Here is a 27,359-nt window from a genome sequence, read left to right as displayed (position 1 = left end):
GCGTTTTGAGTCGAGGATTTCCAGGGTGAACCAGCTGACTCTTCTGCTGGTGTCTCTGCTGGTGGGATTTTTCAGCGGGGCGACAGTGTTGGCGCAGTCGTTCATCCAGCGTTCGAGGGTGAGTGCACCCTCATCGGGGTTGGTGGGTTCGTCGGAGGGTTGAGTGCGAAGCTTGTCTGTAGTTGTTCTTGGGTGATTGCCCCAGCAGCGGCAGGGGGTCTGTAGTGTGCGGTGGTGTGTGAGGGCTTTTCGGAAGGAGAAGTAGATGCAGCGGTGGTCTGTCCAGGTGAGTTCGGAGGCGTGGCTGAAGGCGACGTGTGGGCTTGAGGAGAAGATGGCATCTAGCGTGTGGCCGGCGATGTGGGTCGGCGTTGTGACGAGCTGCTTCAGTCCGAGGTTGGCAAGGTTGTCGATCAGGGTGGAGGAGTTGCTGTCGTTGTTGTTCTCCAGGTGATAGTTCAGGTCTCCGAGGAGGATGTAGTCGGTGGAGGTCAGTGCGTGCGTGCTGATGAGGTCGGCGATGGAGTCGCAGAATTGAGGCCGGGGTCCTGGCGGTCTGTAGACGAGGGTGCCTCATAGGGTGGTCTTGGGGTCCGTGTGGATCTGAAAGTGCATGTGTTCGGCGGTGCTGAGGGTGTCGTTGGGTGTTTGTTGAGACCCTGATGGTGTTTTTGTGGACGATGGCGATTCCTCCTCCGGCCCTGTTGGTGCGGTCTCTGCGGGTGATCTTGTACCAGTCTGGTATGGCGATGTCTGGCGAGGAGGTTTCGTTCTTCCAGGTCTCGGTTAGGAAGGCGACGTCCGGTGATGCGGTGTCGAGTAGGTCCCAGAGTTCGACGGCGTGTTTGTGTGCGGAGCGGGTGTTGATCAGGATGCATCTAAGCTCGTTGGGTTCCGTCGTGGCAGGCGTCTTGGCGCTTTCGCAGCAGGTGAAGCTGCAGTTCAGCCAGGTCAAGGGGCCATGGGTGCGCCTTGGGGCGGCCTTGCAGCAGGTGAGGGTCCTTCCTGGGTTGATAGCGACGGCATCTTAGTAGAGGTGGCGGTCCTCGTGGCTGCTGCGGGGGCCAGGGGTTCTGGCGCTGGGCGCGGTCTAGGCACGGACGGGCGCAGACGGGCTTGCCTTAGGTGCGCCTGGCGATACATAGCCTTATCGCCAGTGCAATTATTAGACCCACAAACTCATACACACCCACACACCTCTATACACAAACCTATGTATAGCCGTACATTTAATGCCATCAATCAAAACCTATACACATACATATATATACGCCTACTGGTATTGCCATCAATAAAACCAGGGTTGTGACGTGGAGAGGGAAGCCAAGGCTCTGGGCCCAGGCACCAAAATAAAGCAAACCAGGGTAGTCTAAAACATTTACAGACTAGCTGTTTAGGTGTGATAAGAGTGACTGCAAGCATTTTTGCAATGTTCGTAGTACAATCAGAGAAATCAACAGCAAAAGCCATACCAGTACACCATAAAATAGGTCCACAAACAACCAAGACAAATCCCACAAACACCGATCTGTCAGACCAGCCCATCAGACTATGCCAAATTACCTCATAGGCCAGTCAAAACCGGTTAGTACACGAGATTTAGACATAGTATATGGACTTTCATTTATTCAACTGTAAACAGTCAGAGTGAATGTTGTTTAAAATATGGCTTGGACACTAGGTTACTGAAATCGCATTCCCTGTAGGCAAGTCCATCTCCTACAGAGAGTCACCAAGGGGACTTGGGCTGGGAGACTTCACCTGGCCCCAAAGAACAGAATCTTCTCTGGAGAAGCAAACACAATGACACTATTTTTAATAAGACACATGAGAAACAGAAAATGTGTGTTGAGATGGCAGCTCACCCATAGAAGTGGCCTCGGATGAATTCCTGGATTCGGCCCTTGCTCTGCGCGTGCAAGTTCTGGAACTCGTGCATGGCAGAGAATTTCTTCACATTCAGTCCATTCGGGGTCACCACATCTGTGAGCAGTAAAAAGGGAGGGCGTCAGAGAAATAGGAGTTATACAAGCAGCAAGAGCGAGTAACGAAGCACATCAGAAATAGCTGAAAAGGGCAAGAATGAAGGGAAGTGGCCATGAGAAGAGAGAAATGGGCATGACAACAAAGATTTCAAGAGTGATATTTTAGAACAACCTCATTTAAAGTTTAGCTACTTGAAGTGAAACAGCCATAGTTGTGTAGCCAGCGCCTCGATCACCCCAGTGACCAAGGCAAATCATTTTATAGTAAATGGTTTAGGGTTAGAGATTCATTGGTGGTAGAAATAAATAAAAGGATGATCGTTGGGCGAATAAGTGAGGCAACAGCGTGGATCAGGTTAAGTCAAAGAAGTACTGGCTGTAGAGCCAGAGAGACAACCGTACAGCATTTACGGGGTCCTTGCAAATAAACAGAAAGATAGATAGGCTGCTGCTCAACCATCAAAGAGGTAAGAGTGGAGCAGAGCATCAGGTGGCAAGCAGATTTGCAGAGGCAATGGGTTCTGGGTAGAACGGTATAGGGCTACTGGCATTTTCAATGTTATGATAAGAAACTTGATAACATAACAGTGTGTCACCATCCATCAGCATTGAGATGTACACACCATCCCATATGTGAGCATATTTAATACACAACTGCCATTGAAAGATAATTGGAATTACATTAAACCAATCGTACTTTAGTTTAATTACGGTGATCCTCTACTGGCTCAAGCATAGGCAATTCTATAGTACAACACGCATCTCAACTTGCTTTCTATTTTCTTCAACACTGTAGGCAACTTGTCTCCTCCAATCTTGGGATGTTACTTTTTTCGAGGCTCAGACCCAGTCTCAATGAGGGCTTTTTAGCACATGCAAAGCCATCTTCTTCTATAATAGCAAGCAGGGCCACTTTGAGATTCAAGTCAATTGGGTGACCCACGGCTATTTGTAGTATGCTAGTTATCGCTTTCCAAAAAGGTTGAATAATTCTGCATGCACACGGTGTGCAGGAAGCCCCCCCCCACCTCAGTTTGACATCTAAAGCATGTTGCACCGGGACTGCATTGTATTCGCCACAACAATTGCGGAGTTACGTAGATTTGATGTAACACTTGAATTGTATCAGGCAATACCTAGCAGATATTGCGGCTTCCTTTGGTGTCATCAAGACAACTGTCCACATTTCATCTTCCAAGAGGCCCAGATCCATTTTCCAGGTCAGTATTGTTGTATTTTTTTAATAGAGTCTGCAATGTTAAGGAAGGGGGATCTATACAAAGCAGAAACCTGTTACTTTGAATGTAACTGACATTTTAAGTTTGACCTCAAGTGGGATAAATTAAGGGACCTCTTGTATGTTGCAAGGTATGGTGTCATAGCACGTTGTAAGTAAAAGAATTGGGAGTTCCCAAGGCCGAACTCTGTGTAGTTTCTCAAAGAATTTAATTGTGTCGGACACGGTGATGCTGCTCAAGGTAGAAATCTCAAGGTAGAAATCCCAAGGTTGTCCCATTCCCTGAAGTTGTTCATGGCGGTGACCTGGGGGAAAACGATTCACTGACCAGAGTGGGATTTCCCCAGTGATTTTGTTAGTCCACCGTATCTGTGCGAGGGAAGTCCTTCAGGTGGCGGCTCAGGTCTTAAATTACCTTGAAGAAGCAGTTGTCCAGAACCTTGGTCAAGATATTATTGATTTCGGCATAAATCAGGGAGATTGGCAAGTATGAGGAACGTCTGTCGACTGGTCCATCTGGTTTCAGAAAAAAACGTAATATGTGCTTCACCAAAGTGTCTAGGGAGGCTACATTTCTCTCTCGCATTTAAATATATATCATGGTGATTTGCAACAAGGAGTTGGCAGGGCCCTTACAGAACTCAACGGAAGCAGATTGGGGCTGGTGTTTTACTAGATGATAATTGCAAACGGGCTTCCAAGATCTCCTAGGTTATCAGTAAAAAAAAAAAAATTTGTAATTTGATACTTGTATAGCGCACTACTCACCCGCAAGGGTCTCAAGGCGCTTGTACGAATACCGCTATGGAACCCATCCTGGCTTTCCCTGTGAGGCATCCACTCCTGGGCACCCCCAAGGTGGAGGCCAGGCATCCTTAGCGTTGTGGGGGCCGTTGTGGAGATTAAGCAAGCTATTGCCCAGAGTTGCAGAGTGGGACTCCATGATTGGAATGGCACCGAGGCAAGAATTATCAGGTCCGTGGAATTTTTGAGCCCAAGACCCGCCGAGGCGGGGAATTGAACCCTGGTCCCGGGCTAGACCTCTGCATCAAGGTCTGCCGCTCTAATCATTGAGCCACACTTCTCCACACTAAACCTATTTTAGTTTATTTTCCTCAGGAAGGCGAGTGGGAGAAGTATTATTTATCAATATATCAATATTATTGCGTGCAATAGGTTGCGTAGGTCCTTGTCGTGGCACTGCACAAATAAAATGGTAATCTCATCAGGGGGCGTAAAGAGGCTTCCATTGCGATCTTTTATTCCAGTGGTTCCCAATCTGTGCGTTGTGGCTCCCTGGTGCGCTATCAAAACTAGCCAGGGGAGCCACACACCAAGCACTTTAATGCATTTAATGTTGAAGGGTTGTCTGGATTCAGTTAAACTAATGAGACTTAAATGCATGATGTCGGCATGCCTAAAGCAGGAAACGTAGTGCCTAATTGATGGCTAGTCGAGGGAGATGAACTCCATATTTTACGGGATCCCCATGTTACAACACTCCCAAAGTAATAAGTTTAGTTTTTTCCAAATGCATTCTACACCAAATTTGCAAGTTTTCAGATAGTAAAGTTGTCCTGTGTGTCAAACACACAAAGTGTTATTAAGTAATGACGTGCACTTGAACCAAAGATACTTCCAGTACACATTTCTTCCAGTACACACACATTTCCAGACAGGCCTGCTCTCTTCATGAGCAGAGGCAAGTAAAATACCATATACAGCATAATGCCAACATTTGGAAACAAGAAAGAGGGACGTGTAAAGATGTATTCAAAAGCATGACTAATATAAAAATATTGTAGTTTATTCTTGGTCAGCACAGTACGTCCAACTGCTCAGCAAACATCAAGAGCTTCTGTTGTATGGAACATGGAATACTCATGCACCATAGCAACAGATTACAGGCATGACTTCAAACAGAAATAACTTGCACAAAAGTAATTAAAGGAACAGGATAAAGAAAACACAGAATAGAACACATATTTTCCCTTAACCGAAACAAAAGAACAAGATTAAACAATCTCTCTAAATTTCATTGGAGGACTGACAATTCTCCCACTCACCTTAACTCTGGAAGCTACAGAACTTCCAGAGGTTCCATCTATATCATAGTCATTAGCATCACTAGAAATATTGGTCTTTGTAGGGACTTCATCATCAATCTTGTCCCAAGTTACACAATCACTCCCAGAATGACACTTAACACGTCTTACATTCCACACTTTACCATCATGTGTCACAATACTGTTAAAGTTGACTTTAACTACTTTACGTGGAGGACCATACTTGGAGGACCCTTTTCAATGAAACCAGGTTTTAAGTATCTTCACCCAGTCACCTACAACAAAAGTAGCAGTTTTAACGCTCCACTTAGAATCATAATTTTCTTTCTTTTTGTCCTGATGATGTTTCACCCTCTGAAGAGTATCATGAAAATCATCAGCCACGCTACTTGTCATTTTCTTTTTAATCCACCAAGGACACAATTTAGTTACAGGTTCTCTTCCCCTCAACAGACGAAATGGACTAAGTTCAGTGACAGAATGAGGAGTGATCCTATACATCCAAACTCTCACTCTCAAAAACTGTCTTCCATTCTCTGCCAGATTTCCTGGCCCATTCCACACAGTGTTTAAGAAACCGGTAAAACCTTTCCACCTGCCCATTACCCTGCGGTTCATAAAGGGGAGTAGTGATGTGTTTAACCCCATACAGTTGAAGAAAATCCTCCATTTCATGTGACTTCAACTGCACACCATTGTCAGTAATTAACACTTTAGGACTACCTTCACGCGCAAACATTTCCATAAAGGACTCTATAATCTGTGTGGTAGTGTGAGAGACAAACCTACCTTCTGGCCATTTAGAGTGATAATCTATTAATACGCGGGCGAATCAAGCATCTTGTGGTAAACAATAGAATGGACCAGAAATGTCAAAAGCTACTTTCAGCCAAGGATTCTTGGGCCAAGGAACCGGTTTTAAGGATGCAGGGTAGGATTTTAACATGTCACTGCTGATACATCTAGAGCATTCCCTCACTACTCTGTCAACCATCCTATCCATGCTAGGCCACCAAAAACTTGATCTCACTAACCTTTTCATTGAAGACATTCCCGGATGACCTTCATGGGCAAGCCTAAGAATTTCATCTTGCATAAGCTCAGAAGGTACACATTTACCACTTTTAAAAATAAACTCACTTTCAACTTCCAGCTCACTGGACACTTGCTGGAAAGGTCTTAATTCTGCAGGAACTCAACTCTTGGCCATCCTTCAGAATGAATTGTTTCAAAAAAGATTCCACCTGTCATCTCCAGCAATGCTACTTCGCCATGAATGTTCAGAAATGGCAGAAAATTCCTTTGCAACATAATCCACCACAGATGCAAAAAACTCAATATCATTGATCAGAGACTCACTTTCACCAGGACAAGGTAAACGGGAAAGACAGTCTGCAGTCACATGGTTTTTACCAGGAACATATTCAACAGCAAAGCTATATTCTTGCAATTTTGAAATCAGTCTGCTTATGCGTGCTGTGGCATTACGACCACGCCCAGGTGACAAAATAGATACCAATGGTTTATGATCTGTCCTGAGTAAAAATCTGTTGCCCCAAAGGATATTTCGAAAATGCTCAATCCCCCATACACACCCTAGAAGTTCTTTTTCAATGACCGAATACTTTCTCTCCGTGTCACTGAGGGTGCGAGAGCCAAACGCAACACACCATTCATCTTTTCCACATCTTTGGGACAAAACTCTACCAACACCATACAAACTGGCGTCAGTTACAATGCACGGTTTGATTACACAGAAAGGTTTCAAGGTAGGAGCCTGAACGATTTCATTCTTGATCTGTTGAAAAGCATCTTGTTGCCTTTTACTCCAACAAAACTCTGTCTTCTGCCTAGTAAGTTCCCTAAGGGGTTCCATCTTAGTAGCAATCCCTTTAATAAAATTACTGTAATTTTCACATAACCCAACAAAAGACAGAAGTTTTTCTTTGTTATCTGGTGCAGGAGCTTTTATTATGGCCTCAACAAGAGATTATTGGTACTACTCCATCTCCTGAAAGAGTGTGCCCTAGATAATCAACAGAATCACAAAACATCTTGCATTTGTTACTTTTAAGGGTTAAACCATGTGATTTTAACCATTTGCAAACTTCAATAACCTTTTTCTTATGTTCTTCATGAGTGGGAAAAAATACAAGAATACCATCTTGAAAACACTTTATGAAAGCATCTCACTCTCTGAATATATGATGCATAGCTCGCTGAAAAACTGACGCCGCAGAGGCCAAACCAAAAGGCATTCTCTTATATTGGAAAAGCCCCTGCGGTGTAAGGAAAGCTGTATATTCTTTTGAATCATCAGTTAAAGAAATTTGGTGGTATGCTGATCGCAGATTGAAAGTGGAGAAAACTTTAGCTCCCTCCAACATGCATACAAGCTCATTAATATTTGGTAACAGATGGCAGTCTATCACTAAATTGGCATTTAATGGTCTCAAATCCACACAAAGTCTCAAACTTTTGTCATCCTTCCTGGCCAAAACGATGGGAGAAATCCACTCGGACGATTCCACTTCTTCAATGATGTCCTCATCAATGAGATTTTGTAACAAAAGTTTGAGATCTTCTCTCACATTAACTGGAACATTCCTAAGTTTCTATTTGACTGGAACAGCTCCATTCTTCAATCTAATTTTATGATTGAAATTGTTGAGCTTTCCCAGATATTTTGAAAACCCACTTGGAAAGGCATTAATCACTTCACTTATATTCTCATCTTTACACAAACCTTCTGAAATAACTAATACTGGATCAAAACTCCTGGGATTAAGAATTATCCCTAAACTCCACTGGTACTTCCATCAAAGAACATTCACACCCTTGACTGCAACATACAACTTCACATGCACAACACGTCCCTTGAAACTCATGTCAACATCTGCAAAACCTTCCATGTCAATAACAGTCCCATCAAATGCCTTAGCAATAATGTCAGATTGTTTTAAATCATCAAGACTTAGAACCCCATTGAAGTCGTCATTAAAATACTCCTTGGTGATTATAGTCCAATGCGATCCCGAATCAGCCATAAGCTCAATGGACAAACCAAGGACAGGTACAATACATTTAGGAGGTATTAAAAGGAATTCAGAATTCTCTGGGCCTCCTTCATCAGTAATAGAAACTACAATGCCCCTGTTATTTCCATTCATACTATCATCATACTCTTCTTCATTCAAATAGGAAATTTTCCCTCTATTGAAATTTCCTCCATAAGCACTTTTAAAAACATTGGCAAAATGCCCATGACGTCCACACTTCTTGCATTCTTTACCCAAAGTGGGACATCTAGGAAAGGATGCCCCATGGTTGACACTTCCACATCTGAAACAATGGAATTCCTTATCAGATCTTTTAAAATTCCTTTGATTAATTGTTCCATTTCGGGATGATTCGGGTTTAACAGCACAAACATCTTCAACTTTTTCTTTTCCTTCTATATCCAGACATTTAATACATTTCTCAGGCTGTTCCATGGCTTTGGCAGTTGTAATTACATCTCCTAAATTAGGATCACCCATGATCCAAAGTTTTTCCTGGATCTTTTTGCTTTGAACATGAATGATAATTTGATCTCTGATCATTTCATCGGTAATGGCCCCAAAGTTACAGTTTACAGATAAGGAACGCAAACCCGTGAAAAAATCATCAAAATACTCAGATTCATTTTGGGCTCTTGAATAAAACTTGCATTTGTTTAAAGCAACACTAGAAGTTGGCTTAAATCTGCTTTCAAAGCGGGCCATTGCATCTTCAAATACATTTCTATCACCACTACCATCAGTTTGAGGAATAGTTCTAAAGACAACTTGACCTTCTGATCCTAGAGAATGGAGAGGATTGTTTTTTTTTTCCTTTCTGCAGAAAGTCTCTCTCCATTAATAGCTTTTAAATAAGTCATAAGTAATTCCTTCCACCTTGTCCAAGGGATAGGAGGATCACCCTTACTTTGAAGAAACTTGGATGGAGGTTCAAATTGCATTGTGAAGAAATGATGATCAGAAAATATGTAGGAAACTGGTACAATAAAGCACTTGAAGTAAAATATAGTCATATATATGAAGCTATAAAGTCTTGAGAAAGGTTTTCTCCAATTACTAGGATGAGTACAATTCACCTTGAAAATTCGTTGCTTTGTAAAAATATTAAAATAAATAGTTGTGTATAATTCCACTTACTTGAAACACTCGTAGCCTTGTGTTTTTAAGAGAAAACAATGCTTTCCAGTGGTCATTGTTATGGAGAGGAGGAGGGTTCCTTGAATAACATGCTTTTGTGGCTAGATCGTACGGAAATGCGAAAGTTGTCATGGAGATGAAAACGTACGTGAAAAAAATGGTGGTTCACGCATGCATGGTTATGTCTCACACAGCGTGAACGACGTGCAGCGTGCGTAGGGATGTAAGCATCCATTGTTGGAGAGTACAGCAGGGTGCATGTACTCTCTTGCTCGCGGTAAACTAAAAAGAAAATAGAGGGGCGAGAAGAGCAACGAAGATTCCAAATAAAGTTGAAGGTAAAGGCTTACCTTTTCCAATTTACGATGTTAGTTTTGTAGAAGACAGAAGAAACTGCTGTTAACTGTAGAGTGCGGAAAGTTATTATCAGGCAAATAACGGGGTGAAATCCATAAGGTATTCAAATCTTACGTAAAATGTCCAAAATAGTGAATTCGCTTGAAATAAAATCTCACAAGGCAAAAACGGTGAAAAGGAATAGAAAGATCACTTGCGCAGAATAGATCGACGAAAAAAAAAATACCTCATATGGACTGAAGATCGTAAAAAAAATATCCACGAAGGTTCCGATCCCTTTCGAAGGCAGGTAGGTCCTGTGCTGAATAACATAGCAAACCGCTCTTCAATTGTCGCCAATTTTGTAAAGATGTATTCAGAAGCAAGATTAATATAAAAATATTGAAGTTTATTCTTGGTCAGCACAGTCCGTCCAACTGTATGTGGTTTAAAAAACCGTGAGTCACCCTGCTGAAACAGGTGTGTTGGCATGTATGACATGGGTAGAAATAGAAGTGCATGCAAATATTCTTCAAGCGCAGAAACACTGTCAATGGGGACCTACATGCACAGGTGTGCTATCTAGTACTGTAAGTGGGATAAATGTTTGAGAGGGTTCTCTAAATAGGCATGGGCAACGAAGTGTAACTAGGAATATTTCACTAGTGGCGCCGCCTTAGTAATACCAAACACCCTGCATATATAGACATAATACCTTCATCACCTTCATCCCAATTATTTTCAAGGAGAAAAATGGAAGTACTCGAGGCTGGGCTTACATATCCCCACCCTCCAAAAAAAAGTAACAGCGTAGAGTCACGGCCATGAGGTCAAGGGAGCCGCAGGTCAAAAAAGTTTGGTAACCACTGTCTTATTCAGAGAACATGTCTAGACTCCTCTTTCCCATGACTCGTTAATGTAGTAGTTTGCCTGTCTTAATACTGTTGTCGTAGAGTCTAGTTTTGTACGCTAGTTCTATCTTTCTGGCTTTATCCATTTGGGTTTATTGATATTTTAATTTCAATTGTTGTAAATTTTCATCTGTGTTTGGCTATGGATTCTCGTACTTGGATTACTAATTTAGTCGCCTTTTGAATTCTACGCGTTTCAGATTTGACACATTACAAATGACTTTTCCCTTTATAACTGGCCGGTATACCTGGGAGAACGGCAGGAGAGTGTACAATATTAATGGTAGTTTGGAAGTATTTTGTCATTGCTTCTCTGGGTATATCTAAAATCATATTTGGTTAGCCCACAAAGGGCTTACTTTCCATGAGTGGTGAGATTTCAGGGTTTTTCCGTGGATCAGTACCTGTAAGGGGGGCGTGATCAGGTAAGTCACTGTATGCAGACAGATTGCAGCTATCGAGCTTAGACCTGGTGTAAGCCCAAGCAAATAATTGAGATGGGAGAAAGGCCTACACACTACAGAGAAAAATGTAAATCCACGTAGGTCAGGATGGTAGTGCCTCTAAACATCACTTAGACCCACTGCATTTGAAGAGATTGCTAAGGGGGAAGTGGTTGGAAGGCCCATTAGTGGGGGTCCTGCTTTACTTAACACGTCCTCATTGTAAGCGTCACCCTCACTGAAAACATTTTTATACTCTAAATACCAAAAATGCTTCCCCCAAGTCACCCCATGAAAACTTCCCTCATCCTCTATAAAATATTTAATCTCCGTGGATTTCAATAAGCACACCTTCCCAAACCACTAAAATGCACCCTCCCTGAAGACTCAAAAGGATGGGGGTATGGAATTCCTATAACACATTATTATGTCAAATTAAATTGTAATTGTATTTATATAGAGCTTACTACCCCAAACAAGGCGTCAAAGTGCTTAACGCCAGGCAGCACACTGCTCCGGAACCCAAGGTTAATGGTTAGTTAACTGTTTTTGGTTTGTTATTGGGATGATTTTTTTACGCTCAAAGCACACCATTCCATGCAGTCATTTTAGGTTTTTATGGCGGACTAAAGTAATAATGGTTGGTTGCAATAATTTTTAGGGGGGGAGGGGGGGTGAGCTCAAGTACATGGCTGGTGGGATTAATACAGGAGTTAAAGGAAATTAGGTATGTTAGGTGGCATAGGTATGATTTTCAGTGGAAGGGGGAGAGATTGCATTTTGTAAATGAGTTGTGGGAAATTTGCTGAAAAGAGATTAGTCAAACATACACGTCAAGCGTAGGTTGCGCTCAGAGAGAGGAGGCATTCGAAGGATGGAATGGAAGGAAAGGGACATTTGAAAGAAGAAATAAAGTGAGGAGACAAACAGGTTTTAATTAAAAGACAGTTTTTTTTAAATGCTGGATTTAAAAAAAAAATGTAGTGAAAGATGATTTTGAGACAGCATGCAATTTGAGGGTGCACAAATGTACAAAGAAACAACATTATTTACTTGTGAATATTGTGCTATATTGGACATTATTAATAGGTACTAGAATCCGGTAAATCATCTCTCTGTTGCTAGACTACTGCTATACCACCGATCCAGCCTGGTCAGTTAATCAGCTGTGCCATCATTATATTTAAGCGATTCAGTTCAGCGGTTGAGTGAGGTTGAGCAGATAAGCACGCTGCCAGTGCGTTCCTGGGGGTGTGGGGCTTGAAAGTGAAACAACGTTGCCATCACATGCACCTGCCCATACAGCAGCAAGCGCAGAGAGCACCTAAGTGTGCATGTCGAGTTAGACGGCTGCCTTTCTCCGGCCAGCCAGACACGCGCACTAGGTTTCGCTTACAGCCTCGCCAACAATGCACTTGAGCCAGGGGTGACTCAAAGACGCAGGCCCCGGTCTCAATAATGAGCAGAGAGGTTCTCTGCCCCGGAAAATCCTGGCGCTGCAGCAGGAGCAGCGTCAGGATTGGCTTACAGAGACCTGGCTGTGTTCCTACTAGATGCCTCTGCAATGTGCACGTGACTTGAGGCAGCGCAGTGGTGGGAGGACTGGAGAGCCCGTCTGTCTGCCCCTAGACTTTGTGCCCACACAACAGGAATTGGTGGTAAAATCCTCCTGAGTCCTGCGTTTGCAAAACCTGAACTTTCCACTTACTACAGGTAAATACATTTCAATAAATAAACAAATTAGCAGGTGACCGGTGACCCACGTGGAAGATACAAGTTTCATTAAGTTCAGGAACAGAAACATCTTTTGTCTATTTATTTGCTTATGTTCGTGCACTTGCACCCTCAGCATGCACTGGGACTGGGTTTGTGCCACATTTGATACAGGCGACAGGCACATATTTGCATTAAGCCACTTAATTCATGCCACGTATGTTGCACATGCTTGACTTAGGGGAGTTGCAACTCAAAGGCGGCAGGAGCTACACGTAAAGGCAGCTGAGATGAAAATACGGTTATACAAGACTCCTGCATGAAAAAACGAAGGAAACCATGATAATCAAGCGCCTCCTGGCGCAGTGACTACAAGGAGTGGAGTGCCCCTGCAGTAGGCTGGGTCCTGTAATGAAGCTGTGGCATGAGCGCTGCGCAGTTTTTAAATCAAACGCCTCCAGTCGTGGCAACATTTGGAAAAAGAAAAAACAAGTTTAATTAAAAAACATGAGAAACGGAAATTGGACTGAATTGCAGAAACGGATTACGTAACTAATGGGTTTTTATACTCATTGTTAAGAAACTGACAAGTGTTTTTGTCTGTGAAGGTGAGGACAGTTTGACAGACAGTTTAATTACTGGTGAGTCTGGGTGGTGATAGTCATGGGTGCACTTAAATGCCTACCCAGTGGCGTAGCTGGACCTACTGCCACTCTGGGGCGGCCCCTAACTTTGCTGCCCGTTGCAGGTAATAGCGGGGAAGGGGGAGACAAATGACTTGTTACAGGGGAGGGAGAGTCGACACACATGACTTGCTCACCTCCGCCGCCCCCAAAAAGAGTGTCGCCGAGGGCGGACCGCCTCCCTCCATCCCCCCAGCTACGCCACTGATGCCTACAGGAGGCTTCACACTCGTTCACTCCCTTGCATGCGTGTACACACACACACACACACACACATACATATATTATACATCAGTGGTTCCCAAACTTTTGACTTCTGGGGACCCCCACTTAATTATTACTGGAATCCGGGGACCCCAACTGAATAATTATTCGAATCCGGGGACCTCTCATGAGTCATTACTGGAAGTCGGGGACCCCGGCCTAAGCAATGTTGATGATTTGAACCACTAAACAATGCACAAATATACAAAAAAGCATTCATCAAACAAATACACAAATTACATATTTTATTATATTAGAAAACGTATAAATAAAAAAAGACATCAAAATTGAATTTTAATAGAATGGTTGGAGTTTTTCTAAATTCAATTGAGGCCATTCATCTCCATACTATATTCAGTTTGATATACTTGCACTGCTCTCACAAATTAATATGAGGGTACTAATTTAATTTTTAGCCTTTTCAAATTCCTTCACATTTACAGTATGTTTTAAAATGTTCAATTGTACGTTTAGCATTTTTATATATCTACACTTTATTAATCTGTTAATATTATTTGATTCTCAAAGTAGTCGCGGACCCCCTGAGGAGGCTTCGGGGACCCCCAGGGGTCCCCGGACCCCAGTTTGGGAATCACTGTTATACATAATTTGTAAAAGTGCACACACAAATACCCAGCTGGCTGCCAAAAAGTAGCAGACACCTGCCCATAAATCAGGCTGGTCTGCCGCCGATGCATTGTTGACCAATCTGCAGCTTTTTGTGACCACTCGAGGTCATATTTACCACACACTTTGGCTAGGTCTAATATCACAGACAGTGTGCTTGAAAGGGAAGGGCCTAAGCGTTTGCGAGTTCCACTGGAGTGACACAAGTCGAAAATGGTCCTCTGTGTTTTATGCTTTTTAAAGCATTTTCACTGTCAAAAAGGTGACAAGGCATTGTACTTCATGGAGCGTTTTTAAATGCTCTTATTTTTCGTCCTAAAGGTGTCGCACTCAATCCTATATTTTCAGCAACAGACCACTGTCCAGGGTCGGGATTGGTAACGTGGGCACTCGGGCAATGCCAGCTGTGTACTACTTTTTGGGCAGCCTGGGAGGCCGATTTGAGCGGTTTCTGTGTTGTTCAGATACCACCAGCGGCCCAGTGGGTGCCCAAGTGGCCTTTCTGGGGGTGATGAGCATCCATTACCTCCCATTTATCAACAGGCAAAGGTGTCACTCCCCTTCTCTCCTGGGCCGACCCATTAATGTATGCATAACGAGCGGGGCGGGGGCCTGAGCAGAAGTGGCCTCACTTGTTTTCAGGTGTTTCACCAGTGTAATCTAATCCGCAGATTTTTTTTTTGCTTTTTTTTTTTAGCACCCACCCACGCTTTTTTTTTTCTTTAATAAAATTTCGCCGGAGCAGTATTTTGCGGAAAGGCAATATGCAAATGTGGGCCACTTTTTTTCAGCGTGCCGGGCTGATTTTTTATCCCAATCCAACCCTGCCACGGTCTGTTCACAAGCTCTGTCTGACTTAGGCAAATGCTACACTACAGCTGCGGCCGCCGCGGGGAGGTGGTGGGGGTTGCTGATCTTTGGTTGCCTAATCCCGATGCGTTTTATACCGTGTTGGGTGCGACAGCACACAGTACATTCTGCCTTTTCTTTACAGTTTGGGAAACATCGCTTTGGATTTTACTTGTTACCAGAATCATCGTTAGTTGAATAATGAACACTGCAAGCGAGAACCAGTAACTCTGTGCGTGATGGAGGTGTAGATGGTGCAAAGCAGACACCCAGCCACGTTCAAACCGATGTGTTTGGCTGTTTAGATAGCTCCGAGTGTGTGATGGAAATTCTTCAGGGTGCGTCTGTGTAAATATTCAACAGACCGCATTATTCGGTCACTTTTAGCATTTCTAGACTGCAAAAAGCATGAACTACCGATAGTTGCTGCACAGCTTCATATGCCCATAAAGTGGCCGTAACGTTAGTGATCTCAAGTCATTCCATGCCAGCGCATCCATTTCCACGTGCACCTTTTATTAGGTCGAGGACCGTCCGGTCTGCCGAAGGCAGAACCGGAAGTCGGAGATTTAATGTTTTGGAGTAGAGGGGCTTGCACCCGCCCCTCTTCTCCCCTCTTCTCCATTGGCTGGCCTCTTGAATGCTGGCCAGCCATTGGAGAAGAGGTTTGTCACTCCGAACAGGCCCAGTCCTTTTCGGATTCGGGGGCGTGTTTTTTGCAACTTTTCTGATTATCTCCTCCAGCCAATGGCAAGAGGAGAGAAAAGAAAAACACGCCCCCGAATCCGGAAACGCCGCTGCCTTTCTCCGAGGCATTTCTGCTTCGCCTCGGAGAAAGGCGGCGGCGTTACACACATTCGTGGTTTGTTTGGGGGTATTAAAACAAAAATCAATCTCATACTCTGCTTTCTACATTTCTTTAATATTTCTTGCAAATTCTCATATGCTACAGTTAAAATTGACAATTGGAGGTAGGGTGGGCATGCTAATACGCCCAGCAGCAGAGAAAGTAATCTTACCGACGCTGCCTTTTGCCCGCTGTTCTGCTTTTTCTGTAGCAGAACATTGCTTTTAAATACTTATTGGATTTTGGGGGGATGCCTGCTAAAGGTTTGCCTGACGTAGATCGTGGGTGTTCGCCTTTACCATAAAACGGCCCAAGTTCTTAGATCGGGTGTATCTACACTACAGTAAGAGCGAGCCTGCCGTTTAAGAGCCGCGACGTTCCCATCACTGCACTGACTGCTCGATCCGTTCCGAAAGCCTGCCCTTCAAGAGAGCTTACTTTGAATAGATCGTGGAAACAGCTAGCCCTAGGATCTGATCGAGGCAGCCTGTTTTATGCAGTCTGCAGGTGGGATCGAAGCCAGCGGGCGCCAAGCTCAGTTATTTTACGTATGCAATACGGCCCCTGGATGTTAACAAACAATGGAAAATAGAATTAAGCCCGCAGTGACAACCATTTACAGAAAGCGTTGATGGGCTGCAGATGGTAATGATGCATGTCCATCTAAGTTACATTGGGCAGTGGCGTTAGTGCAGCGATGCATGCTCGTTAGAGGCAGCACTCTACTCGTAAACTATATTTTGCAGCTGTAGCCTGTGAATTCCTGCTGCTTTCGCTGAAGAAGAAATATTAAGTTCTTGAAAATGGAATTGCAAAACAAACACGTTTTTGGCACGCTTGCTTGCTTAAGGGAATGGCATGTTTCATTTGAACTCGCCTTGTTATCTCGCTCTACAATTCTGTCAGACACACGGTGCCAGAGCTCTCACTGGGAGATGTTATGCTTTACTTTTATGGTCATGCGGGAAGCGTGCTCAGTTGCTTCCAAATTCTTCATTTGCCTCTTTCGCTTTTTATGTCCCCAGGGTTTAAGAGTTCACACCTGTGACATTTTGGTGGTCTGTATCCTTACACAGGGCCATTTTGGGATTATTTTATATTATGCTTTTGGATTGTTTTAGCAACACACACTGGTGAATTGTTTTACTTTTACAGAAGACAAAGGAGGAGTACTGTTTATGGATCTCATTTTATCCATGTTAATACTCAGTTTTCAGAAACTGAATATAGTGCACTATAGAGGACACAACAAATTGAATCTACTCTAGTAAAATGTCTGTTTATTGCTTTCTTTCGACACCTGGAGTATACTCTGTGCTTTGATGGTGTCTCTTGCCTTCGGCATATGTCTTGATGCCGTGGAGGTATTTGAAGTTGCCCTATAGCATACATACATTGTTTACATGATGCTGGGTAGTTACTCGGATTGCAGTTCTGTTCTTCATTGCTATTGACGTGGACGTTAATTAATAAGATTACGTAAACCTTGAAGGTCTCCGGGCTACCTACTCCTGTATGCTAGTTTGATGAACGCTGATGTAGTATTCCAGTTAGACAGCATGTGCAGAAAGGTCTAGAAGGACGCCTGTAGCTTTGTGCTCTTCATCTACTATCATAAGCGGGTTATCCCACGCGGTCTGGTGGTTTCATTCCTATGTAATTAAGCTTTTTTTACATTTCTTACAGGTAGTGTTGTTTATTGCACTTTTTAATGAAGACAGAGCATCACGTTTTTGTCCAAAGCCTTGAATTAAAGGTGATTTCAAATGGCTGAATAGTAGTAAAAATGTTGATGGTTAAGGATTTTATTTTTACAGTCTTAATGATAGTGTGAATTTGTAGACTCCCTGGGAAAGACTTCAGATGGAACTCTTTCTGCATGGTCTACGACTTCTATCTTGGGCAAGATTCAGGCCGAAGCCAGTGGTCCTTGTACAGGTAATTAAGTTCTGCACATTGCTCCTCAAGCATAGACCGCCGCTACACCAAGATCTGGCAGGGTTACGGAGTGGCAACACCAACCGTTAATGTCATGAGCAATGCCAATAGCTCTTAACTTTAACAATGCCGAGACCGTTGCATTGTAAATGCTTGTATGCTGTTCTCTGTGGTTTTACAAGCAGGTCTATAGTCGATATTTTTTGCAGAGATCTCTTCTTGCTTGGCCTTGAGGTGGGGGACAGTGACTACAGTACACCAGCCACGAATCAACAGAGCAGCATAACTCGCCTATGCAGCGTGTGCACACGGTTTCATTTGCATACAGAATAGCTTGGAAGGGCAGTGATAAATTCTCGCTTTGCAGAGGTGTTTCTTTTGCTTGACAATATACAGAAATTTGAAACTGTATTTTAAACTGTAAAAATATATACAATACCCCTGCGGATGGTTGCCTATCTGCTGAGTTTCAAAAGTTCATTTATACCTGCCCTTCTTCCAGCTCTGCCTTCTTTCTTCAAGTGCAGATTTCATTTTGGGCCTGAAGATGTTGATGGTAACTAACTGCATCAGGTCTATCAATCTTGTCTCCCATGGAGTCTGCAGTGGTCCTAGAACAATTAAGATGCTGCATTTACCCACTCTTTTAAAACCCTCCCATCCGCTAAAGTCCATTAATGACAATCGGGCTTGCTCGAGATGTAACTCACCCATAACCTTTACACCCTACCACTTTTAAATGTCATCAGCTGCCACTGCGTTCATCCTCAGTTTTGACTCACAGAATTAATTATACAACAGAGAGGGAGACATTTAAATGCCTCTGGTTTGCATTGGCACCAGATGGAAGATGACAGCTTCCCAGAAAGTGGACGTGCATTACCGTGGCCAAAGGGCAGGGATGCAAACACTGGTGTGATGAGGGAATGGTGAAAGGACTCAGTTTACAAATTCAATGAACTCTTTTGTTAGCAAAAGGCTGCAGATTAAACTTCCTGAAGCTCTGCCCTTTTAAGGTCTCGCCAAGGCAGTGCAAGCGTGCTGTCTCTTTGAGACGGGCTGCATCTACAACATGGGCTTCAGGCACCGCCCATCTTTTTAATTGCCTCCTTTTACTGTAGTACATAAATTCCTGCTTTTCTATGGTTAATATTCTTAGTAGTCCCTCCTTTTGGACTTTTGTAACCTCCTATGAGGACTGCCCCTGTTACATGTGCTCTTATTCTTTCTGTTATTTATGATATTCTGTGAGCAGTCTTTTTTTCTTGCCTGCCTCTGTAGTGAGAAGTGTTCGTGTTTTGTTTACTTCATGCACCAGCTTGATAAAAGGTTCGCAGCTGCTGCATTTGCCGTGCTTGCATATTTAGAGTCTGTGATGGCATCTTAAATCTACATTGTAATTACCGAGAGATCAAAAGCGTCCCCCAGCTCGCCGCCCCAGGCTTCCCTGCATGCAAACAGATACAATGCCCCTCTTTGTTACAATGGACTGCTTTGCTGATGAGAATTGGACAGCGAGCGCAGAGTCTGCAAAGATGTGTGGCAGCAGCCCGGGTGCTCTAAACTTAATCAGATGAATTTTACCTCCACAAAAACAAAGTTGATCTACCTTCTCATATCATCAGAGAAAACAACGTTCCACCTTACGGTTCATGGGAGTTTGCAACCCAGGCAAGGAAGTCAGAAGCTTCAGCAACACTAGAGGCAGGAAAACAGTGTACAAAGAGGATTCCTAAGCTAGCTGTGGGTCTGAGCCACAGCCAGGTAACTATTTACAGCAGTGTTCACACTACTGCGAGAGTACCCCTGTTTGACCACGCCCCTGCTGCTGCCTGGTGGCATTCTGTACTGTTAACTAAAACAAACCATGCAGATCGGATTGTTGGGAGTCTGCGGACAATCTTACACAAAATCAGCATTTAATCAGTGGGGCATGTCTTTGGTGAGCAACACAAGGGTAACAAAGCTTTAAGACTGAACAAGCATACTTACCATAGTCTTCCTAAAGTTAAAGCTATTTCAGTTGCCCTGTTTATTTAATTAGCTTTTTTGTTTTTTTTAATGCCAACTGGAACAGTTTCAGTCTCTCGAGTTCTCAGTGAGCTTCTTAGCCTATTGTTAAGACCCTTTCTTTACTTTCCTTATTAGGTCACACTTCTCATTATACACTATACTTTTGGTAAAACTCCAAACCTCTTGCTATTTACAGCCCGTTGGGAGTAAATTACATGAACATGCAAACAAAAGGCACGTATTTAACACCCGCAACATCCGATAACCCAGGCAAGGAAAAATCTTAAAATCCAAACAAAAATCACTTCACAAATGCAAATTGTCCAGGTATGTTAATCAAATAACATCTTTTGAATGCAAGACAGCATCAATTACTAACCTTAATTGAAAATCACTGAGTGCCAATCTTTTTCCACAGCATATTTAGAGAGTGATTTATTATGATATTTACAGTAAAGCAAACAATGCATAGTTGCATTGATATTAAAAATGTTCAGCTAATGGTGTTTGTCAATCTTTTGTCAATTTTGCTGTCTGCCACAGATTTTCTGAGCTGCTTCATAAAAACAGAAATGAACTAGCGATGAAGAAAGTTTCTCTCCCCAGGTAAAAAGTACAAAGATAAGCCTGTACACAGCAGATGCAACCGAAAGTTCACCTGCTAAAAGCTCACACTACATCGAGTTTTAGAATTTGGTGCTGGAGGTAGCCGCGCAATGTTTGCAAAGACAACAGCATAAATGGAGGGGAAATCCAAACCTCTTCATGTCACAGTAAAGGCTATAGCCAGCACTCACCAAACCGAGCAGAACTCAGCAAACTAAATATCGATTGCCATTTTTTTCTCACCAGGGTTTCAAGAAGGGGATTTTTTTCTTTTCTTTTTTTTTTAAAAGTAGCACCGTAGTTTTGGAAATGTCGGCTGAAAAATGCACTCTCTCCCCACATTTTTCCTGTATTTTAAATATCTTGCAACATAAGATTTATATAGCCCTTCAATCCCAGGCAGCATAGCACCAAGAATAATGTGCTGCATGGCTAAACACTTGTAAGGTCCCAAAGGGGAGACCTATTGGCTATGCCAATGCTGGTTGTAGATGCTATGGGTGAGTAGGGGTGGAGCTGCAGGTTGAAGGGGACCCTTTAGGTGAGGACAAGCATTGATCTACCTTAATCACACTTCAGCGCAGAGCCCCCACACCTATGTGCCTCTGTTACAGGTGCTTCAGGCTGGAGACATTCCAGCTGTGAGGGATATCACTACACAAAGGCGTTGTCTGGAGCACAACCTGGAAGAGGTTTGAAATGTAAGCATATTGAAATGTACCTTCCCTTAACAGAAAGGTAGCTGCCTCGGTCCTCGTGTTTATGGGCAATGTTAAAGTGTGGTTCCAAGTAAAAAGCGCACACCTTTTATTCCAGCCACATTTACATTGTGTTTAAATGGCCTCTTAAAGTCATTCGTGATGCCAAATTTAATGAGGCTGCTTGGAATTTTCACTTCAACCTTACTTTAGTGCTCAATGCCCTTTCTGCTACTGACACTCACCCAAGTTAGATTTATGGTCCTTAAGATAAAAAGGATTGGTGTGGTTTTATTCAGACAAATAGGACAGTCACATAGTAGCAACACCTAACTGGTCTATGCACCCCTAGACTCGTTGGTTATGCGGGGACGGTTGAGGGGCATGGAGTGTCAATGAAGTGGGGTTTGTGCTTCGGACTAGTTCAGCGTGCAAAGCGAGCATGCCCATGTCTTTGTGTCTTCCTTAGACCCGTAACACACCACAATTCCCTTGGAAAGCAATCAACGCTTCTCTGAAATGCAACGAGAGGTGCGTATTCACCTGCACCACCAGCATAGTGGAAATGCTTCTCTGTGCGCACTTTATTTTATAAAATAAACAACAGATCTGCTGTTTTTCAGGAGAAATTGCTTTCAACAACAAATGTAGAACCAGCAACAAATGGAAAAACACAAAGCCACATGTATCAAAAAACAATTGCGAGCACCAAACAGCGATTTTTACCGAATCGCTATTTGATAATTGCAAAATGCTATGTATGTAAGGAATCGCAAAAGATTTAGCTATTCCTTAATATTACCGAATAGTGATCCAGTAAATAGCGAATTGCTACTAGGTAATATTACTCCATTCGTTCCCATGGGCTCGAGGCCCGTAGGTGCAAAAGGTTTTTCATTAGCTAGTTTACGATTGCCTAAATGGTAATCACAAATTAGGTAATGCAAAGCCATGGGTGACCAGGGGCCTAAGGCCCCCTTGAAGCACCCCGAAAACTAAAATGTGCAAATGTAAAGCGCACACAAGCCTTAGGGGCATGTGGCCGCTACATGGCACTTTGAGAAATGCATTTTTATGCATTTTTGAAAAATTGCACATGGTTACCATCGACTTGGAGTCAATGGTAATAGTATTTTCCTAAATGCACAGTTTGCATTAAGAAAATGCTTGGTACATGTGCTAAGGGAATCACAAATTGCGATTCCCTATTTGTAGTCGCAATTTTAGGAAATAGCTATTTTTGCGATTACCTAAAATTGCAACTACAAAGCCTTTCATACATCTTGAAAGGCTATTTTGCATTCGCAAACAGCCGCAATTACCGATTCGCACCGTTTGCGAATGTAAAATTGTTTGATACATGAGGCCCATACACAAAACAGTCTCTCACTCAGGCACACACAGACCAAAAAAGAAAAATCCCCATCACACGGAGAGATGGCCACAAACAGGAAGATATACTAACTTTACAGAAGAACAGAACTGCACAGAAAACAATTCAAACACTACCACACGTAGAAGCATAGCAACACAGATGCACACATACATTAACTCAAACACACAGTAATACAAACATGCAATTCACACACCAACAAAAATCAACAAATTGACAGCAGAACACACGTACCAACGCTATAGGCAGCAAATAAGTGCTGACAATTGCAGATATTGCCACAAGCATCTACACACAACCAACAGGAGAAGCACGGTGACACCCCCATGCTTACAGGAAAATGCAAATGTGTAAAAAAGTTAGAAACAGACCCTCATAGCAATGTGCAAGCACACTCCACAGACAGCCACACACACATCAACACAAGATTCGTAAACTAAGACAATTCTGAAGCCACAATCGCAAATACCTGTATGTACAAACCTATACCAAAAGCCATACAGAGGGAAACTAAAAAAACTTCGGACCCTCCCTCCCGTAGAAACACAAACATCCATGCATAAATCCTCCTGTGTGTAACTGAGTGGTCACTCACTGTCCGTCTACATCGACATGCCGCAGGCACAATGGCAGTGGCGGCTTCTCTATGGCGGAGGAGCGTCGCCCCACTGCTTTTATGTGCGGGAAGATTCCTTCTGCTCTGCAGGCGGGGGGGTGGGCGGGGCTGCTCTGGTCTCGGAGCGTGGCAGGGGAGGAGTGGTTTGCCCACTCGTAAGTAGGCAATGACTGTTTGGTCACCCCACTCGGGCCGCCAAACAAGTCATGCGCACTTTCCCCATTCTCCATGCAGGCTGCATTACAGCCTGCATGGAGAACAAGCCCAGGTTCCCATTCCCTGGTTGAGCATTCAACCAGGACGCTCAAAACCAATCACAACGCTGTATTGCAGCATTGTGATTGGTCAGTGGGGCCTGGCTGTGCTTCGGTCCGAGTCGGAGAAGAGAAAGCGGCGACCCGGGACACAGTGCAACGGTAATTTTTAAAGAAAAAAATATGCTTTCTTTTTTTGAATGTGCGCAACCCCCTCACACCCCTCCACAGTAACCCCCCGCGTGTGCGCGACCTGCCTGCCCAGCCAGCCGGCCAACCACAAGCCATGGCGGCCACTGCTGCACAATCGCCACTAATACATCTTGCACAGAGTACCCAAGGCAGCATAACGTAAGCCCACAATGAAGGTAAAAAGCCATGCCAAGTCGCCTCGGACCTCTTCCCTTCAGCTCTGTGATGTCCATGTCCAGTCCACACTGCCACCATGACCAGCAGGACCCTGGCGTGCCAAAGAGACACCTGTTTCCTGGACAGACTGTCTATTGTCCGGGCTGGTGAACGGACAACATGGAATATGTTGCCAACCTGAACATTAAACCCTAGAATATGCTTGCCTGGACCTAGCAGCCTTTTCAAGGTCCCACCGGCCAAATAAAATCTCCCAATTTACCTACAGGTGGCTTCGGTGCTGTACATCCTGGATTACCCGATCGGGTGATTAGGGGCGCTTTATAAATCCAGATTGATTTATTATGGGCAAAATAAAGAACTTTGTATCTTCAGGCGAAGGTGACATCAGCGCTCGTTTTACTGCAGTGTTCAGAGGATTGGATCTTTACTACAAAAGAAGAAGGAACTGATGACTATAAAACATAACATGCTGTGGTCAGGCTCTTACCAGGCTTGCGCTTCAGCAGGAACTCCGCTTCTACTGCAGTGATCTGTGACACAGTAGTGAAGACGTGACTGCATTGCACGGCCGCCCGCTCCATGCAGTAGCGGTGATAGATCTGCCTGTCGCCAGCCTCCTTGTCCACGTTGAACTGGAAAGAAAACCGAAGCGGAGAGTTGGAGACACTGAAGATGCATGTCCTCATCACCCTAGGCACATGCTAGACTACACGCATACCTCTCAACTCACCATCATTTTGCGAGTGTCAATTGCCTCAACATCGTTTTCATCCTCTCAATAAACCAAATGTCCTTCGTGGACTTCAGCGTGGTCAATCTTAATGTAAACAATCCTCACCATCCACTGACTTAAACTAGGTCACCTACCACAAACATCTGATTTCACCCTGTGGCAAATCAACAGTTTGAGAGGAATACTGCAAGTCCAGTGCCTCTGAAACCCCAGTGGGGCAGGGCAGGACTCTGTCACATCCAGTTAGTACCTCTGGAAGCCTCACAGGGCTTGGACTGTATAGCTCAAGTATTTCCTGAGGACTCGTCACATTTTACCAACACACACCCCTTCCACGTCTAGGCTTTAGTCAGAAAATCAGTGCCCCATTGGATTTGTAGTCTTGTTTCCATTTAATTGGTAAAGTACATGGAGACAAGGCTTTGTAAAAGCAACACTCTGGACTGGATAGCCGTGGTGACATTGATCATGTGGCAATTCAATATCAATTGTATTTTGAACAATATTACTGCACTCTAGAGGGAGAGGGAAGTAACCCAGATGAGGCCAAAACTTGGCTATCTTGTGTGTACAACATTGGTAGTGCCAGTGAGTGAAACCAAGGTGTCTGGCTCCCGTCCTTCACCCACATTCATAGGCCTTGATGGTTCCCACATGCACCCGCATGCCGACTTGCCCCTTTAGAAGTACCCTCACACCCCCACCTCTAGAGGTGGTACGGACTTACACTCTGCAGGTTGTTGTAGAAGTCCACGCTGCCCGCACACAGGTAGCGCCCGAGCAGGGTGGCATGAGTAGTAAAGATGGTGGCGACTGGGAGCTTCCGGAACCGGCATAAGCAGAGCCCGACGCCGGCCAGCCACTCATGGAAGTGTGCAAGGATGAAGGGCTTCTCTTCCGACTGAGCGGCAAACTGTGAGGGAAGAGGAGGAAGGTCTCAAGAGTGAGAGACGGGTTGACAAAACAAAGAGTGAGCAGTAAAGATAAAGAGGGAGAGAGACTGGGTTAAAAACAGAGGTAAGGAGAAAGACACGGTGTAAGGGAGGAGAGCAAACAGGTAGCCAAAACATGGGCAGAAGGTAAGAAAAAGGGAGAGAGCGTGGGAGAAAGAGTGAGAAAAGAGGGTGAGACAAAGGGGCAAAGAGAAACTTAAGGTGAGAAAGAAGACTAGGTCGAGGAAAAAGGTGTCCGAGGGTATTAAAGTGAATAAAAAACAGAAGATGAAAAAAGCGGCTGATATGACAGATTGAAACAATGAAAAAGAAAGGGTGGGAAGGTAGTGAAGGGTAGTAAAGGTGAGTGAAAGGTAGAAAGTGTGAGAAGGGAAATCGCCCACAAAAAGTGAAAGAGGGTGATAAAGTATAACAAGGCGTGTGAGAAGTGAAAGGGGCATGGCAAGTGTGGAAACAAAGAACCAGGGTGAGAACTAAAAGAGAAGGCAGAGGACGGGGAAACGAAGAGAAAGCGATTGTCAACGCCCATGCACAGTCGGGCTGGTGCTAGGCAGCCAACCCATTGCCCACGGTTTCCAGGGTCCGAGCTGCCCTTTCTCGAATAAGGTAGCTTTGCCACCAGACCCTTGCTTCACATAGTGATAACTGAGGCCTATCTGAGGCCAGTAGCTCTTACCTCCCCCAGGAACCAGGCGGTAAGGAAGCCGAAGAGTACAGCGTCATTGGCCTCACGGTCGTACCAGGGTATGCCAATGGCACAGCTGTCCCAGAGCTCAGCCTTCCACCGGTCCAGGCTCCAGGCCGTGGCTGCTATGTCCAGCAGGATGACATAGGGGCTCCCCTCAATCAGCCACCTGCCAAAGTACACCTAAGGAGTAGAGAGGAGAGACATGGGGTTACGGAGCCTGGTCTCACTCGGCTACAACATCTCCCCACCATCATGCTGACAATGTGCTCCTGCAGATAGAGCAAAAAAACACAGAAAAGACTCCAAGATCTGGGCCCAGAACTGCAGAGACCCTCTGTCAGCCAGCAGAGGACAAGGCTGGCGAAGAAGAGGTGGGAAAGGAAGACTACATATGAAACTCCAAGACGGGCAGACTTCTCGTCGTAGGTGCCGGGAGCTCAACACAGGGCTCTTGAGACCACAGTATAGCTTCTCTGGGTCTTAGGTGCACCTACATTATTCTAACTAAAGTCCTTGATCACAATACACCATCTGTGATTTTTAAATGCACCTTCACTCCCTTCCATGCAGGGTCCTGAAAGACTATGCACATCTCTGGTTCTGAAATGTAATTTTACTACTTCTAAATAGGGCCCTCAATTACAGTTCACCATCTCCAATCTTAAATGTGCCAAGACTACTTCCACGCTGAGTACTTGAAGGTGATGCACCATCTGTAGGTAATACCTGTTCCTTCACTACTTCTAGGCAGGATCTTTAGAGACAACAAACCATCACTGGGTTTTAAATGGCATTAGTTTTATAAACGAACCCTTGAGTCAATGCCATATCTCAGGGTCTTAATTGCACCTACGCCACATTACTACTACTTCTTCACATAAATACATCTAAACTACTCATACACAGGGTTCTTGACCACAATGTGCTACCTCTGGTCT

The 27,359-nt window shown here is 44.1% G+C and overlaps 1 protein-coding gene across 3 annotated transcripts in view; it reads right to left on the bottom strand.

Moving 5' to 3' along the window:
* Positions 1-27,359, bottom strand: part of GYS1 (glycogen synthase 1) — a 187,395-nt gene that overhangs the window by 41,012 nt on the left and 119,024 nt on the right. For all 3 annotated transcript variants that reach the window (XM_085616284.1, XM_085616285.1, XM_085616286.1), the window contains exons 3-6: positions 26,410-26,601; positions 25,508-25,693; positions 24,535-24,679; positions 1,866-1,983 (exon numbers count right to left, since the gene is read on the bottom strand). In XM_085616284.1, coding sequence (XP_085472410.1) covers positions 1,866-1,983; positions 24,535-24,679; positions 25,508-25,693; positions 26,410-26,601 — 641 coding nt within the window. The remainder of the gene's footprint in view (positions 1-1,865; positions 1,984-24,534; positions 24,680-25,507; positions 25,694-26,409; positions 26,602-27,359) is intronic.

This window comes from Triturus cristatus, chromosome 7 (genome assembly GCF_964204655.1).
Source record: "Triturus cristatus chromosome 7, aTriCri1.1, whole genome shotgun sequence".
NCBI classification, from domain to species: domain Eukaryota; kingdom Metazoa; phylum Chordata; class Amphibia; order Caudata; family Salamandridae; genus Triturus; species Triturus cristatus.
This window is presented reverse-complemented; position numbering and strand designations above follow the sequence as displayed.